At 31.7% G+C, this 18,713-nt stretch overlaps 2 protein-coding genes across 3 annotated transcripts; both read left to right on the top strand.

The window, feature by feature from the left end:
- Window positions 1-609: 609 nt before the first annotated feature.
- Window positions 610-9,420, top strand: LOC130658040 (reticulon-3-like). 2 transcript variants are annotated; one of them, XM_057461064.1, is made up of 10 exons: window positions 610-812; window positions 2,021-2,408; window positions 7,040-7,102; window positions 7,179-7,386; window positions 7,494-7,533; window positions 7,659-7,757; window positions 7,936-8,005; window positions 8,394-8,440; window positions 8,563-8,621; window positions 8,759-9,420. In XM_057461064.1, the coding sequence occupies exons 2-10, from the start codon at window positions 2,105-2,107 to the stop codon at window positions 8,817-8,819; spliced, it is 951 nt and encodes a 316-aa protein (XP_057317047.1). In that variant the 5' UTR covers window positions 610-812; window positions 2,021-2,104; the 3' UTR covers window positions 8,820-9,420. The 2 variants fall into 2 exon arrangements, with proteins under 2 accessions (XP_057317047.1, XP_057317046.1); XM_057461063.1 differs by lacking the exon at window positions 610-812 and adding an exon at window positions 1,780-1,931.
- Window positions 9,421-9,566: 146 nt separating this feature from the next.
- Window positions 9,567-18,589, top strand: LOC130658032 (transmembrane protein 62-like). The gene is made up of 12 exons (XM_057461054.1): window positions 9,567-10,453; window positions 11,501-11,612; window positions 11,763-11,897; window positions 12,110-12,309; window positions 12,710-12,831; window positions 13,251-13,373; window positions 13,672-13,830; window positions 14,430-14,589; window positions 14,951-15,143; window positions 15,679-15,786; window positions 16,210-16,328; window positions 16,836-18,589. The coding sequence occupies exons 1-12, from the start codon at window positions 10,232-10,234 to the stop codon at window positions 17,118-17,120; spliced, it is 1,938 nt and encodes a 645-aa protein (XP_057317037.1). The 5' UTR covers window positions 9,567-10,231; the 3' UTR covers window positions 17,121-18,589.
- Window positions 18,590-18,713: the final 124 nt, after the last annotated feature.

The raw sequence follows: 18,713 nt of genomic DNA, 5'->3' as shown, positions 1-18,713 counted from the left end.
GAGATATTAAGTGAAGTTTTTTTTTCGCGTACGAAACATTTTAAGGTTTTTTGCAAAGTATTATTTTCACGAGTTTAAGGTTTCATCCGCAATTTTAAGTTATTTCAGTCCTATTTATTAAGATCAGGCAGCCATCAGTGAACTTCCTCAGATCACTGAGGCTGTTGATTTAATATTTGCCTTGATAATATTAGACTCAGCTGCACATTGTCGAATATTTTTAAGGCCTTCTTGATTATTAGCAACTTTTTCTGTCTTTCTAAAATCTAAAACCTCTTAAAATTATAAGTTTTAAATCTGTAGCCACCTTGTTAGATGCCCACACTTCATTTTAAAAAATCTTATGATGAAGTCTCTAAATTTTTACAGTATTTTAACACTTTCTGAACCACGAGACACTTCTTAATTCTGGTTAAAGCTATCCAAAACCATCTTCGTATGTTTATTAAAATGTCAGCAAGTAAAAGATGATTTTTTAATGAATTTGTTTTAGCAATCCACTTTCTTTAAACAAACACATCTCTACGTCAAATAGACTTTCACTATCGCTTTCTTCGCTGCTCGATTTATCAGTATCGTTTTCTGCGACAGTTGTTTCATGTTATTCATCCTCCGACAGTAACAACTCGAGTTTCTTCTGGAAATGCTTCTTCTATCCAGACCGTTGTTCGATCAGCTTGACATCCAAGCCTGGTGACTTCTGATATTTGCGACCAAGCAACATGCGTTGATCTTCACATTTTTGACACGAAGTGCCTCTTGTAGCATGCAATAAAAATGTTAACTGTGTGGTGGTAGAAGCGTAATATCAGGTACGTTTAGGACTCGTATAAAAGACTTCTGCTGAGATTTAAACTTCAACCTTGATATTCATTGAGTCACACATGCTTTTCTAAAATGTGATACGTTTTTTTCCTCAATCGAATAGGACAAAATCTGAAAAGAGTTGGACGAAGCGTTCTTTTCTGACCGTACATTTCGAACTAAATCCTTCACCTTTGATAAAAGGCTGATGTAATCAACGCCAGTAAAAGAACGAAAATCCAGTAGTTCATTTATTATTTTCATATTGTGATATATCGTTCAAGCAGAGGGCTATTTGATATTCCCCCATCTAAGATAGATCCAAGGACGTTAACATTTCCCAACCTTTTCCCCAGAGTATCTGTGGTCAGTGACGAATATAAAGAGACAACAGGTCTTGGGGGATCGTGGTTGGGCATTTTCACTACACAGTTTTTTTGTTTTTTTTATTATTATTTTTTATCAGAAAGTGTAAAAAGAAGCTCTGGGGACGGGATTGTATATAACAGATATGAGAGTTATTGTGTATAATGACAACCTGTTATCCTGATTGGTTTAGAAAAGAGCGGGGAAAAAATAAAATTACGCGCTAGACATTGAAGGCAAGAAAAGTCGTAAACAAAACCTCAATCTTCATTTTTTTCAATTCTTCTAAAGTTTAAATACCGACTGACGAAAAAAATGCTAAGACCTCGTCCCCAGGGTATCTTGCTTTAGTGAAACAAGCCTTTAAGTAAGCGAAAGGTGGCTCTGACATCGGACATTAAAAATCTTGGAGGAGGGAGGATGCATTCAAATGGACGGTTGAAAATATTTTCTACATATATTTGGAATTTGTACAAATTTTTAACAACCAAACTTCTGCTCTGATAATACAAAAAATAAAAGGATTCTGCTGACCACGCTGTTTTTTTTGTTGTGTTGTCAGTTTTTTAAAAAGTCATGAGATACATATTAATATTTTATTTGTATTTCGTCATCGTATACGAATGCGTGTATTATTGGCTAATACTAAACTCTTTGATTTGCTTAAATTTCGTTCCTTCCTATTCTCGGCTCACATTTCTTATACAATCATCCGTCATATAAATCATATTGCTCGCCGCGTCCTGAAATACACATTCTCAGTAAGTTGAAATTAATTTATCACTCGCCCGCGAGTAATTTGTGTTTGTCTTTGTTTGGACTTTGAGCTGAGCCTGTACTTTCATTTTAGCCAGGAGACGACGTGTGCTTGTGTGGCTCGTTTCTAACTATAAAATAAGAAAAAAGAAGTATTTTTATTTATAATTTAATCAACATGAGTGAAGTACAAGAAAACGTAATTTCTGAATCAGAGAATAATGAAAACACAAAAGTGCACGATGAATTTCAAGGAGAAGATGAAGAAGAACGTGAAAATGTTCCCACTTCATCAACCGAGGTTGTTGAAAGGATGGCCCATGAAGGAGTGGAAGAAATCGTTTCAGACGAGAATGAAGATGGTTCTCGTGGCATTATAGATGGTTTTGATACGGATACTAAACCCACTTTGACAAATGGTTCAACTGAAAATATTTCATCTGTTGTTGAGGAAGATCCAGGATTTCAATCAAAACCTACAGGTGAGAAAAAATATCCTATTTCTGTAATTTACCATAGATCTTTATTGATTTAGCAGTCCTTGAAATAGATTTTGTGAGCTTTTTGTGTGTTTACATTTTTAGCGGCAGCTGAGCATTTTTTGCTCTGCCGCGTCAGGGTAGTATTTGCTTGAAAAACCCTGCTTAGACCCGAACAATGCCCAAAAAAAAACTGAAACTAATGACTCAAAAAACTATGAAAATTAAAATAAACTTGGTGGTAGCGAAGTTCTTAAAAGAACTGTTTTTGATAGTTTATAATAAGATTTAATTGATCTTCAAGCGCTTTCTTCCAAACTATCGTCTGCATTGTATTTTACAAGGAATTGCATTTTGGGAATGTTCCGGGCGAGTTCAGGAAAGTGCTGGCGGTTTCAAACGACAACTGCCAATTTAATTCAAAAAGTTGCCCGAACTCGCCCTTATATATGCAGGCGTTTGCGGCGTATCGGCACCCTCTTCAGGGTGAATTGAGGTCTCTTTCTTTCAGTCCATTATTTACATACAAGAAAGTGCCATTATTATAAGTGTATTGTTATATGTGTAGGAATTAGTCTATAATCTATAATAGTTTAAAGCCTCAACAACAAGGACAGAAAGAACCCTTAACAAATGCGAAAGATCCAGGGTAATTCATTCCCTTTCAGGTTAAATTTCAAATTAGAAAGGTACAAACAGGTATCCCATGATCCAGGGATCAGATCCCCCAATCCAGGCATCAGATACCCTGAAACAGGGATATTGCAGTTTTCATGCGTTTCTAATCAGAGGTAGTTTGCTGCATAGTTCAGATCAACTAAAGTATCTTCATAGATTTAACAGTATATACCAATTTAGATTTTTTTGGTCAGGTTGGCTGAAACTGAGATCCAATTTGTTCGACATATATTTGAAATAATCAACCTAAATATTAGGCTTGACAAACATGACACGTGGAATTTTTGCGAGTTATATGTTGATTATTTATTGTAACCAATGCTGGCTGTGCATTCAAAATAAAAAAAACTAGAGCAGATTTATGCAGCCGAGCTTGGTTTGAACTGGTATATTATAGCACTAGTCGATAAGGCCCGTGGAAATATCCACTTAGGCAGAAGAATAATAGAAAAAAATAGGTTGTTTTAGGTTGTTTGCTGACATAGCAGTGCATGAACAAAAAAAGTTCTGATATGTTCTATTAAAAATTAAAGCTCTGTTTTTAGTCCCAAAACACATGACAATTAGGTGTGTTGCATTACTCAACTCATGATAAAGATTACCGTTTCCCACAAGCAGTTGATAACATGTCTAACATCATTTTGTGTGCACAAGCTGTCATACCTTTCCAGCAAAGAGTATTATAAAAATTTTAAAAAATATGTTAACTATATATTAAAATTAAATTAAGAAAATAAAGTAGTCTGAAATAAAAAGTGGGAAATTGGGCATAGTAAATTTGTTGTAGAAGCTAGAATCCATTTTTTTCATGCACCACTTACAATAAAATAAATGTTATTCTATGCCCTTTTTTTATAAATGTTTTGTGTATAAACCATGTTCTGTCCATTGCCAACAGGATTCCATTTTTTAATACTTGTGCCTTATTTATCTGCCCTTTCACATATGCTTGAATTAAAAAGCTACCTTAAATTTTATCTTCAATATGTCTATTTGGCCAATCATTACAGATAAGAAATGGTAAACAACGAAATACTGGTGCCTGAACAATACACTTTACTTTGCACAGTTTAGCAATGTATAAGTGTTATTAGTTATGAATTATTAAGAATTAGGAAATAGTCATCATAACTTATATGGAGTTCACACAAGATGTCTACAATTGTTAAAATTACCAAAGCGTCAGAAAAATGTAAGAAATTTATTTGTCAGAAATGTTTAGGTATTTTTAGTTTAAATGGTTTATTTTTTTTTTTTATATTCCATCTTAAAATAAATTTATCACCCATTTCAAACCTACTGCTATCAAACTTGTTTAATCCCATCTGTCGGATTGCATCCACGCACATGGGGTATTTAAAGTATGGTTTTCAGCAAATTTAAAACTTAGAAGTCCCTTACTTCTAAGTTTTAAATTTGCTGAAAACCATAATTTAAACTTTAATTTGTTCTTTTAGTTCAGTTACATATTATTTATGGTTTGTGATTTTGTGTGTTTTAAAACTACTTGTGACATATAAAATCATTTACTTTTCGTGATTCATAAAACCTTTCTTATTCATGGTAGTGCAGATAAAAAACTTCTTTGACTATATTTTGTTTAAATTCGGTAACTATAGTCATTGAAAAAAGGACTAATTTAAAAGGTTCACATCATTTTTCATTGCCATTAGTATTTCGAGTTAAACTGGTTTGGTTTCCTATCAACAAAGTTTTTAGTTAGTGAGTTACAGAATGTGCAATGTAATCAAGATCTTTGTTGTTAGGGTTGAAATAAATATATAGAACATGTTTCAAGACAGGTTTATGCAAAAATATAGTATAAAAAATTAATGTTTCTTTTTAGAAAACATCTGCTCTCTTGATTAGGATATTAGATTAACTACACATGTGGCATACCATTCGAAACCTCTGTTGTTAAAATTTGACAACTCTTAATTTAAAGTAAGGTGTCCTTAGCAAAAGCAGTAAATAAAGGATTTCTTTTTCTGTTCAGCATTTTTGCGTAATCTTTTGTGCAAAGATTTTTTTATATAATTATAAAAGACAGTTTTGCAGTGTGTAAAGCTCCCATTTAAGCAACAGAAACGTCATTAATTTCTGTCCAATCAGCCTAAGGTAAAAATTGCAGCTGCGATCTTTTAAAAATAAGGCAAGTGTTTTACCAATTCAGTCAATGATGCTAATTTTTAAAGTACTAATTAAGTGTTTTTGTAGCCAGCAGTGTAATATTTTCATTATATCTGACGTTTTTAATGATGAATCACTTGACCAGGCACTATTTTTTTTCTGTAGCAACTGGCTAATGCGTTAACAAATAAAAACAATATGGCCATAAAAGCTACAAACTGACTGTTTCAGAATGTCTCACATCTTAGCTCTTCATAGAACAATAAAGCAACCTTGTTGTTTGATGGAGTTCAATTTGGACACTATTTTTCCATAGTGCCTGGCTAATGGCTTATAAGCCAGTTTATAGCTGTAAATAATTTTATATATATATATAAAAATGTAAACATTTTGAATGGGATCAACATTTCACCCTTTTTAAAACATTACATTGTTGACCAGCGAAGATTGATAATGAGGCACCCACTTATCACACTGTTATGGTGTCTTAAAGAGTGTTACAATTACACTGCTTCTAAAATAAATCGAGAAAATGCTTAAACAATTAAATAAGGGAATGTTTTAACACAATTATTAAATAATAATAATTATGACTTGAATATAAATTTTTCATATTCGCGGTTCATTTGTTTCACTGTGTCCTACTATGCTTTTGATCAGTGTGGTATCCTATTATGTATTTGACTTAAAAAGGGTTCCAAACAGGTGAAGCTTTTAGCTCAAAATATATAAAAAATGCATTACCTTTCTAACCAACAGTTGTCATGTTAAAGTTATTACTTGTTTTCTTAAAAACTTCGCTGTCCACCTTCATCTTTGTAAATTTTTTAAGAGTATCATCAAGTCTTCTTTTTTCGTTATGCAACCTGTGACAAAGCATTTGTGTGTAATAAAAAGTGTGAGAATACTTAAGGGGTAGAAAGTAAAGCGGTACATAACTCAAAATAAGCAAAAACATCTTTCTCTACATAGGGATGTTAGCAGGTAAAAAAGACCTTTGTTATGTGAAGAAAACAATAAAAGCTGAATGCGGTTATCAATTATATTTGAAATTGGAAGTCACTCAAACATCAAAGTGTTATCTGTAAGCAAAAAAATGTGCTAAAGTTTTTTTACATTATTGCTAAAATTTTTTATAATGGCAGCAATTACAAATTTCTTAGTTGAAAGGGAAAAAAATTCATGTTATATTGAATTTTTGTTATATAAAGTAAGAATGTTACCTAAAAAATGTTTCTTATCAAAAAATTCTTCTAGAAACATACTGTCTTTTATATGGTAATTATATTATTTTTACTGGATCTTCTTGTAGGGACCACTTCACTTATGTGCAAATCATGTGTAAGAGAATAAACCCACTTATATGTGTAATCCATACTAAACAGGCTAACTGCTCTTGAACATCAAATTAACAATTATTATTTGCAAAATTTTAAGTTATTTACTAAAAGGACTAAATTTGGTGTGAATCAGGCTATAGTTTACCCATAGGGTGAAATATTGGTCGTATTGGTTGTCAATCTATTAGCACTTGAACTAAAATAATGCAATATAGGTAATTGTTTTACTTATGCACACTGCTAGCATGATTATAGCAGGAAAAATTATCACCGTAAAGGACGATAACTATAAAATAATCATAATAATTGTATTTTTGTAATAATTTAATCTCTGTTTTTTTTAAAAGTTACATATGATCACTTTTATCAGCTATAAGTTAATTGAAAACTTACATTTAAAATATTTACGTTTGCTCCATGCATGCTACTGTAATTTATTTATTGTTGTGTATATTCACATAATTTATTGTGTATGTTTGTTTATAGATTTAGTCTCATTAAAAAGCCCGCTTGCAGTCTGGATGGTTGAAAAAAATGTTAGCCCAAAAGGTAAATACCATAAGGGTTAACAGTTTTTTATTGACTGTAGTGGTTAAGTAAACAATCTTATCAACTTTCTGTTTAGTCATGGACACTATATACTGGAAAGACATCAAACGTACAGGATGCATATTTGGCGGCATCTTGTTTCTGCTACTCTCGCTTAACTGTTATCCGTTAATCAGCGTAGTCACTACATTTGCATTAGGATTTCTGTGTGTTTGTTTTCTGTACCACATTGGGATGACAGTGTTTAATGTAGTTCAAAAGACAACGGCAGAGCACCCATTCAAGTATAGTTTTTTTCCTCTTTTAATTTATGCACTCTATGAATATGCAGTTATGTTATTTACTAGTGTACTATTGGTTTGCAATATTAAATTATGAACTTATTTTATAGAAACCTTCTCGAGCAAAATATTGAGATACCTGAGGAAGTGGTAGGTGCACATAAAGTTTTTAAAAGTGCTTTAAAATAAATTATATATATTTTAAAATAATTTTTTTAAAATATATAAATATATATTTTAAAAAAATTTGCATCATAATGTTCCTTTTCTTTTAGGTATCTCAACTATCAACCAGTATTTGTAAATTTATCAATGCAGAAATTAAGTGTTGTCAGCGTTTATTTTTGATTGAAAATTTGTTTGAATCAGTGAAGGTAAACTGATTGTTATTCTGTCTATCGTTTTACTATCTTTCTTTAAGTTTTTCATTTCTCTATAATATGTAATAGCTGTATTTTGTCTGCCTGTTGGCAAAACTGGGTCATGTGATAATTTAAGGACCAGAAGTATAAAATGAATTTTTTAACAAGTTAATGACTGGTGTTGTTTTAGTTTGGTATAATCTTGTGGCTGGTTTCTTATGTCAGTTGCTGGTTCAGTCTCTTGACAATGATCATATTGAGTAAGTTTTCAGATAATACAGTCTGGGTGCACAATTCACAAGTTGTTTTCAAAAGTAACGAACCAATGTATATAAAAAAAGGTATTTTATTTAAAAAAAATCTGGGCTTGAAATTTGCTGGTATTCCTTATGTTAGTTCTTGCATCACATGTCTTCTGTTAAATATTTATAAATCTGTGAACAAAACACCCTGTGAAGTGTTGGTTTACCAATGACTCAGAATTTTAAACAAAAAAATTAGGCTATTTTGTTCATTAATTATGCATCACTATTATCCTGCAATGCTTCATACGGAACATAATGAAATTATAGACCTGTAAACATTATGAATTTAAAGCTGTACCAGAAAAAAATTGAAATTAGTTAAACATTTGTTAATCTGTTCTAGGTGTCATTACACTTTTTACTGTACCAAAGTTATATGAAGAAAAACAGGTGTGACTTTTTTGATGTTAGCAAAAATAAACTTTTAATGGCTTATTAAAAAAGAATACATCTTCACATAGAATCAAAAAAGAGTTTGTTGTGGTAATAGATGTATTGTTTTAATATTTCAGACTGAAATTGATCGTTGCTTCTGTGTTGTGAAAGGAAAGTTATGTGATGTCACGAAACAGTAAGTAGATTTTGCGTTAATGTTGTAAAAGTTTGTTTTATAACTTCTGAGAAGGTTAGTGAATATGCTAAATGCATGTAGAATTCATAACAAACAATAAACTGTCTTGTTTCTCACAACAATGATGTTTTTGTTAGGTTGGAACAGAAGGTGCCAGAGAAGTTTAAGAAGTATTTATGCAAAGACAAGAAGGAATAAATCTCGGTTTATTTTATTAATAAATTGTAGTTTAAAAAAAAGGGGGTTATGTACAGTAATACATTTTCATTGCTTTTTAAAGCATTTTTTGTTACTACTACATTTTTGAAATGATTTAGTTAAAGTGAAAATCTTGACTACGCATATACGTAGACACACAACATATATTTTAATTTATTGGTCATTCTTTAACACCACTTACATACAAATTGTACTGTGCTAATGGCCTTTTTTAGCGTGAAGAAAAATAAAAAGTCTTACAGACACAGAGATTTAATCCTACGTTAAAAATAAATTTCTACAAACATCCAAGTGTTACCTGTTTAAGTCTACCATGTTTAGAGATAATTTAGCATTGTGTACTATTAAAATTTTAAACAGAAATATTGTTTGTTGTAGTTTATTCTGAGGTAACATATATATTATTCAAGCAAAGGAATATAGTAGAAATATTTAAATTTAAGTTAAAAAGAAAATTCTTTTGTTTTTATTTGTTTTTTGCAGTTTGTTTATTTCTTTATAAAGGAAAAGTTTTTTTTTTCATTTCATATTGATGTGCTATGTAATCCCTATGCATGAAAAGAATATTTTAATTTCCCTATCTTTGTTTTTTTTCTTGTGTTAGCTTGATGTGACAGGCACCCCTTCTTATCTTTACAAAAAGCTGTACTATTTACTTTAATGTTTTATGTATACGAATTGTCTTTACTATTTCTTGAAAAAGACATGAAAATGATGTGGCTTGGGGCTTATTATCTGTTAAATAAGCAAAAATTTTCAGTTAAAATGTATATTAAACAAGTAAAAAATCGGCTTTTACAACCTCTGGTCTTTCATCTGCTTGGGTGAATGGTGAATTTGGGTCAAGTGTGTTGTAAATATGGAGATTTTTGGTTCATTGATTTTTCTTAACAAGTTTTTTTTTTGGAAAAATTCTTGAGTAGCATCCTCCGCTGCATCTAATGTTGTTGGAAAAAATTTTATGAGTATGATTTACAAAACGTGTTAGAAAATGTGAGGAAAAAAAATATGCTAGTGAAGAGCTCCCAAAAATGACTGGTATTCTCAAGAGTAGGCAATACAGAAGTTTTATGGTTTATGTTTACATAGTAAAACTAGGGAAACATCTTAAATTGTTTTCACTTGAATACAGTTAGTTTGTTGCTAATCTGAATCTTTTGAAGAGTCAGCATTTCATGATCAGTAGAATCATGTTTATCATTGTAGGGAGAATCGCTTATCGTATAATCCTCAGCTATATTTTAGAAGTAAATATTTTTTAAAAAAATCAAAGACACTTTTTTGCAACTGTTCAGGACTGATTTGATTTCTAAAAATCATGAGTTTGTATTTTTGTGTTATCTAAAGTTTTACAGTTAACTATTGTTTTTATATAACAACAAGTTTCAAGAATGGCTAAGTTAAAGTATATCATATACTCGTTAGTTCCAGTTGTGTCCATACTGGGTGTGCTTGGACTGTCGTGGCTGCTGGCAGCATTTATTGAAATATACACACACAATTTGACAATGCTGAAAATATTTGATCAATCTACAAAATATGAAACTAAACATAAAGTTGCTCAACCACCTTTTCCAGGAAACAAAAAGAACAATATATTCTGGTTCGTGCAGGTATTCTTTGTTTTATTTATTATTTATATTATAATACCCATATACGTCTTTCTGTCACGCAAAATGGTACTGCAAGTAGCTAGTCACAGGCAATGCGGTAAAAAAAGGATGAGCAAACCAGTGGATTTTTCACAGGCCATTAACTAGTTTTATATAAGAGTTGGTAGAGCAGTTTTTTAAGATATTAAAAAATAAGAACGACAAAATCTACGACATATCCAAATACATCTTTCAGCAAGCTTTCGCCAACGCCCAGGTTGGCATGTTCACACTGCTTCTAAATTTTATTTTACAAGTTAGAGATAAAATACTAAACATAATAGGATATAATAGGAAGAAAATAGAGCTATTATAATAATTCTAAAGACATAGATTTAATAGTTTTATATAATTCTGTTAGGATCCCAAAACGAAAAAAGATGTCAATCTTCTGTTGTAAAGCTTGGCAATAGGGAAGAATATATCAAATACTAAATTAAGGTGACATCATAATTTATGATATACCAATTAAATTTAAAATCATTAAAGTGAATATTAAAAAAGTCTTTTTAAACAACATTTTTTCTGTCTATGCCCATAACCGAGGGGTTTGCAGTAAAACAGCAGTCGGTTTCTTCATACTAACTGTTTTGTTTTGTTTTTTCAGTCAAGTAAAAATGTTGTGTCAACCAAAAAATGATGTATTGAACACTGGAAATATTTTAAAAATATCCCCACTTATCTGTTCAGTCATTGTCATTGAATAATATAGATATTATCATTTAATGAATAAGCGAGGTTAACCTAGGCGACGTTGTCATCAACGGGCAATAATCATAATCATCTTTGGCTATTTATTAGTTGAGGAGATAAATAGAGGATCGAAATGATAATATTATTCTAGAACTATATACCTAACGTTCCCATTCTAATTTTTAATTTTTTTTTTCTTTGCTAATTGTACACATATTACACAAATACTTTACTGTAAGTCCTCGATTCTTTAGTACGAAACAAACTTTTGTATTATTATTTATAATTGTTTTGTTTTTTATGCATCCCATTTAGATCTCAGATATTCATATCTCACAGTTTCGTTCTTATGGACAAGTAGAAGATTTGTTAAAATTTTGTGAAACAACGTTAAAGAATATAAACCCTGAAATAGTCTTGATGACAGGTATGTGAGAAGAATATCAATCAAAGCGAAAGCTTTTATTTCGAAATCAATTTTTCCTACTCATTCATCTTAAAGTACAGGGATTTATGAATGCCATGTGAAATAAAACACAATTTGATTTTCATTCAATGCACATTAAATGGTATTTAGGAGACATAACTGATGCAAAGGATGTCTTGAATATTGGTTCTTCCCAATATACTGAAGAATGGGAGACTTACTCATCCGTTTTAAAGACATGTGTTCATGAAGGTCTCACATGGCTCGATATTCGTGGAAATCATGGTAGATTTTTTATTTTGTTTACCTGACAATCTTTGGCGGTCATTGCAAAACTAATTTAGCAGCCTATGTTACTGTTACATCAACTTAACAGCTCTCTGTTGAGTCTAAGGTTAAATTTTTCTACGGTCCTTACTGCAGTATTAAAATTTTAAACTAAATCTTGTGTATAAAACGCACTTAACATCCTCTAAACAAACCTGTTCTTCCGTTAGATGCTTTTGCTGTCCCGTCATTACATGGAAAACACGACTTATTTAACAAATTTGCTTCCAGTAAAAATAAATTTGATGATTCATACGTTTATCAACATGTTCATGCTACTACATTTGGAAATTATTCGTTCAATGGTGTGGACTTTGCACCAAATCCAGGACCTGCTAGACCATTCAATTTCTTTGGTGTTCCTGACCAGGTACTTCTTTTATATTTGGGTGTGCAAAATGAACTTGGAGTAGTTATCATTAATTTAACTTAGAAATAAGTAAGTTCTTAAGAAAGATTGTTCCATCACTTTTTTGGATATGCAAAGTAATGAAGCTGAACTTTTGATATTTGAATTCACATAAACACTAGGCTGGATGTGTTTTTTGAGCATTATATGTAAAATGCCTTATGGTGGTGGAATTTGAATGTGTTATTTATTAGGAAAATAATATTACATGACCTAGATAAACAAATAAATGAAAAAGGTTCTAAGAAGCTTAGAGCTTACGTTACACGACAGAATAAGAAGTTGATTTCATATGGACGAGCCAGGAAAGCTGTCTAGGAATTTATGAAATATTGCCTAGAGCTATTACTGTTTCATTTAGAAAACAATAAATCGTCTTCAGGAGATCTCAACAACTAATAATAATTACAACGCGACGATATGGTTTGGACATTATCCATTATCAACAACTACAAAACCACACATTCTAAGGAAATTGCTATCGTGAGTTGCTGTTTGCAATTTTTTCTATATTGATATTCCTCTGATAGAATTAATTAAGATTGTTGACTTAAATTAGTCTGTATTTAAAGGTCTATACTTTACTTGCTAAGAAATACGTTGCCTTGCAAACAAAGCATGTATTTATGGCAGGTTTGCAGCTAACCTGAAAATCATAGAATTAGGCAATTATCAGGTAAAAAATCAAAAGGACATTAGGGTAAAGTACGGTTGTTACAATGAATACATACTATCCATTTAAAATATTTACTTAAAAAAAAAAAGAAAATCTGTGTTCTACCAATCAGGTTTTCCTTAAGTAAATTTCAAAAATTGTTATAGATATATAGAAGTATATCGATATGTAAAGGTAAATTTTCTCATATAACTAGCTTTTACAAAACGTTTTTATTCTATATTAGTTCTGGTATCGTCTACCTATGTGGCCACCTGCATACTCTTTTGGGTGTGGTCCCACAAATGCATGCTATTCATACGGAAGGCTTGCTTGAATTGGAACTTGGTGATTGGAAGGAAAATCGAAAGTAAGAATGCTTTTAAAAGAATTTTTTCAACATTAAAGTAGGTGATATATCCAGGACAAAACCTGCAATCTTTTGATACCACAGGTGGAAACTGCCACATACCTTTTTTTTAAGCTGTTCTTCTCCACAAAGATATAGTCTACTAAAGTATTGCTTGCGGATTAAAATGTGCAGCTATATAGTCCCCGCTTGCTTAAAATTGCGTGGAGAAGTTCGTGGAGTGGAATTTCACCTAAAAACCTTAAACTTTGACGCACGTATATGCTAACAAGCATTATTAAACTGTCGCATGTTTTAGATATCGTATTGGTGTGTTTGACCACGACATGTTCTCCTTCGCTGATGCGACATATTCTTCGGATGAACATGTTGTTGTGTTCACAAATCCTGTTGATGCGAAGTATATGGTACCTGGAGAAAGCTCCTATTTGAAAAGTAGAAACTCCACACATATAAGGTGGATATTTATTACATTAACATTATAATATGTTCAGACAAGGTAGTTTATTTCGAAGTTTGCCTCTACTTCTATATTAGATTCACACATTTTGAAGTTAGCAAATTTTACTTGTCAATGGTCAGAGTCGACTTAGGATCTTAGGCTATATTTTTAAGTCCAAATTGTTGCAGACGTCAGCATGGCCATTTTTTACAAATTCCGGCAGTGTACAGGCGTTCTAGAGAATGTAACTAGCAACTTTTCAACGCTGTCTACCTGTCCTATGTGTGTGAAAAAGTAGCGACCTTGCGGCTGATATTTAAAAAATGAGGAAAAAACTGCCTTCGTCTCAAAAAGTTTGTCCAATATTGTAGTATGAAAAATGGAAATTACACGAAAAAGGGTGGTTCCCTAAATTAGTTTTACCAGTAAAAATGTTAAAGCGCTCCTGGGAACCTTCTTATTAAGAATGTTTCTGTTGTAAAAATATGGAAAATTATTTTCCAATGCAATATCATTAGTTGTTAGAAAATGTTTCTAGCGAGCTCTCCAATTCACGTCACGCTGCATCGTTTTTTAGAACTTAAGTTTAGTGTGAAAATGATTTTTATTTTTAGATTTCTTTTGTTTTCTGACACACACATGCGAGCAGTCCAAGTTTATGTTGATGATGCTATTCTGTGTCCTCAAACGGAAGTCATTGACAATCTTCACACATGCAGATGGTCTCCATCGAAATATCAGAGTGGAGTGCATGAAATCAAAGTTATCGTTGTAGTGAGTTCTATTAAAAAACTGTTACTTCTTCTTATTCTTCTCTTTATTGTGTTGCGTCAAGATCTTCCAATATTTTTAACAAAGCGCGGTATATTGTTCAAACGCAACAGCCAAAAATGGTAGCGCGAGTATTGGGGCTTTGCGTTGAAAACAAAAATTTTTTATTGATAGAAGACTGCTGTTTGCAATGCGAAACACTGTCTGGCCATAAAAACTACAAAGTCTGTTTGCACAACTTTTTTGAAGATAAATTCTGTTAGTGCTTAGTTTAGTAATTGCACCAGTATCTTCTTTAATGTTCTCAAAAATATAGAAGAGTTAAACTTTTGTTAAGAAAACTTTTATAGGTATTTTTTTTTAGAATAAAGAAAAGAATTCGACTGCTACTTGCACGTTCTCACTGGATGGAACACGTCCACCTTTAAGTTTTCTTTCTGTCATTATACTAGTGACTGACTTTTGTACCATGTCTCAAATGGTCTACCTGGTTGCTATCTTCACTACTATCCTGTTTCCCATGCTACTAAAGAAATGCGCTCATCAGTATCACATAGGTATGGTGTTGTTTCGATTCGATGTGTAGTGGAACGTTTTGTTTGTTATGTATAAGAAACTTATCCAAAGGAAGCTGAGTACTAGAACCCTGTAACTTTTTAAGAAACTTTAGTGGGTGTGGTTTATTTATCCTAAAAAAAGAAAAGAAACAGTCTTGGAACTTAAGATGATGCACTGTTAAAATATCTGCTAGATGGTTTTAAAGAAAGCGTTAACTTTATCGTAAATTGTAGTTGTTTGTTTAAAAAAAGCGTTAAATTTGTCGTAAATTGTAGTTCGTTAAAGATAGCGTTAAATTTGTCGTAAATTATAATTTTTCGTTAAAGAAAGCGGTTATCTTGTCTTAAATTGTAGTTGTTCGTTAGTTAAAGCAAAGTTAAAACTTAGTTTTTTTACTAGTTTTTTTGATACGCACAAATTTCAACTAAAAAAGGTAACACTTGTAACACGTGTAAAACGGATTTATAACAAGTCTGACAACATGAACAAACAATTTTTTTTTTCGTATTCATATTAAGTTCGTCTTTTCTTTAGATCTGTGTCGAAGTTTCTTAAAGATGGTGTCACCTCAGATTATATATTTTGTGGATTGCGATCGTGTGTTTTGGCCGTTGATTTACTACAACTGTCACTTAAGCGTCGGTAAGTCTATTCACAAACACTGATGAGATTTTACGCAGATGTTCAACCAAATGCTTAATGTATTCGCCTTTTAAAAGAACACACTATCCGGATACTCGAATTATTATTACTGGATTGATAAGTTAACTAAATAAAGTATTGTTTCTAGTTAGCGCGTGCACTTCTGTAAAGAGGTATGTATTTTGTAACGTACCTGGAAAAACTTTGAATTGGTGCAATTTAAAAATCATAGAGTAATCTTTAACCCACTTGATAATTTGTTTTCTCTTCCATTATGGCTTAATTAAAAAATATTTTTTATATTTTATATTCTTATATTTATCTATAAAAAAAGTTTTAAACAAACGATATTTTGAAGGGTGTGTTTGTTTTTTATTATGTTTGATTATTCACATTGTTTTTTAAAAACATTTATTTCGACAGGTCCAATAAGCGTTGGTTACTTTATTCCTGATCAACTCGGTGTGTTCTTTTCGTTTGGTCTATACTCAGGAGGGCATCATATACCTGGCTCGTTTACTTATCTCTATGTTGGAGCACAAGTATGTAGATTTCATGTGTTTGTTTGTTTGTTTGTTTGTTTGTTTTGCAGATGTAAGCTTCTACTGTTGGCCAGCATATTTAACTTTTACTCCGCATTGCAAAGCCATAAAGACGTCAACTTATTTTTTTGTAAGAAACAAGCAAAGATCCTGGTAGTCTGAATTTCTTGATTATATCGTGGTTTTTCGCTAAAAAGGGGTGATTTGTCAAACAACATATTGGGGCCGCAAGTGTTGTCTTTTTTTGAAACTTGTGTGTATCATATATATAAACTAGTAACGAACAGCTACAATTTACGACGAAGGTAACACTTTCTTTAAAATCGTGAAAAGGGAGGAATGTCATTAAGTCAGTGCAAAACCTCAAACTACCAAAAACCTATGCTGTCTGTGCTTTTAAAGCCAGCAACAAAAGTTTCTTAGAATTTTAGATGTTTTAGTACTCGGCTTCTTTTAAATTTCTTTTAAAAAAAGACGTTGTAACTATCCTTTATATATCTCTTTTAGCTTCTTTTGTACAACGCTTTGATAATGATCTATGTTGGCGAACTTCTCAACAAAACTACAGATATATCCCTCACTAAACTATTTTCCTCAAACAAGCATCGAACAAGAACAATTTTCTTTCATCTTCTGCTGGTATTTTTAATTTGGAATCAATTGTCGTCTTCTTACATGTTTTATGTCGCTTATGGAGCACTGTCGTGCGTCATTAATCCTGTTAAGACGTGGACGATGCCGTTGTCGGTGTATTTAATTTACAAAGCAACTACGTGTAAGAGGAAGAGGTAGATGGATATAAGGTTAGATGGATATAAGGTTAGACGGATGTAATGGTCACGTTAGACGTATTTGACGATAATTTTTTAGTGAAAGAGAACTTAGTTGCGTCATGCATACGAAGCTGATTGAAGGTGATTTAATTTATCTTCTGTATCCGACTTTTATACCTCTGTTGCGCGGCTGACGCCTTTTATGCGCAATAGAAAACCTTATAGTATCTTTTTAACGAAAATTTAGCTTTAAAAAGACAACGTTGAAATGTCTTTAAATGTTTTGGATGTAAAACTTAAAAAGTTACTTACTATTGAAGCGTTTATAGCTGCTTCTTGCGTTTAAATTTTGGCGCTCTATATTATCAATTTCCATTACATTAAAGATGGCAGCGCTTTCTGAATTTTTATTGGTTGTTAAAAACTTTGTCTGTCTGAAAACACAGTTGACTTGTCTTAACTTAAGTCAAAACACAGGCGCCGCAGATTTACAGAAATAAATCCAACGCAAAGATATTAAATGCTGGGAGCTAACCTAAGAACGCCTGGATGCGACGGACTTTTTTTTTCTTAGATTTTTAATTATTTAAAACAGTACCTGAACGTTTTATCTGAGAAGTTTTCTTTTTTTTTTTGACAAGCCATAATAATTTTTAAAATCTTGCATACCACCGTATTTGGCCCGTGTAAATAGTGCTGTGGGTAACGTTTTGGTATTAATTATACTTGAATAGCCGTTAACCCGTGGGAAAATTCACAGGGTCGCCCGTCCTTTATATATTGTCTTTCGTGTTTCAGTAGCAGGACCCGTCTTTCGCGGACAGACAGACTACGGCTATTATTTATACTTAGAATTTTATTTTACATACTGATTAGCAGGACTAATTTTTATTTATTTTTATGTCTAGATTTGAAGGTTGAGAAAGTTTTATTTTCCTAATATATGAACTATATTTTTGTTGATTTTCACTCGCAACAGAGAAAGTTAGATAATTGTCATGCCTCCTTGAAACTCTTGAATTTTTTTAAAAAAATTAAAACTTCTTAAGTCTCTTTTAAAAATAGGTTTTTTAACAACTTTCTCGGATCTTATTAATTTTAGTTTACAACCTGCCACATGTTTTTATTTTCATAAGCTCTACATGGATACAGCAATCATTTCTTCACTGGTCAACTTAAACCTCATTTTTAAGGGAAATGCGTCATTTTCTCCATTAAATTCTCCTCAAATCTCTTCAAAATTTGACTCTGAATAAAGAGCGGCAACTCTGAAGTACTGGTTAATGTCTCTTAATATTTTTTTCGTGAAATTAATATGCATATAAATGGATATCATTTACATAATTTGCTCATAGTATTTTCTTTAAAAAATCGTGATACTAAACCTTTACATGACATTCGTTACTGCACGTCCTTGTTATTTTGGAGTTGTAGATGAAACAGTTTGTAAATGTTTTTGTGATATTATCGTTAAAAATGTTTTTCCGATGTGTCTTTCATCTTTTGAGAATTTGACAATCCAAAGCAACGTTTTTTTATCAAGCATGATGCATGAAAAAATTAAGTGAATTTTTTTGTATCCTTTGTCCTTTGTTGAAATTCATGTGTTATA

Source organism: Hydractinia symbiolongicarpus, chromosome 9 (assembly GCF_029227915.1).
Source record: "Hydractinia symbiolongicarpus strain clone_291-10 chromosome 9, HSymV2.1, whole genome shotgun sequence".
Taxonomy (NCBI): Eukaryota; Metazoa; Cnidaria; class Hydrozoa; order Anthoathecata; family Hydractiniidae; genus Hydractinia; species Hydractinia symbiolongicarpus.
The sequence above is the reverse complement of the archived record's forward strand: the minus strand, read 5'-3'. Positions and strand labels throughout refer to the sequence as shown.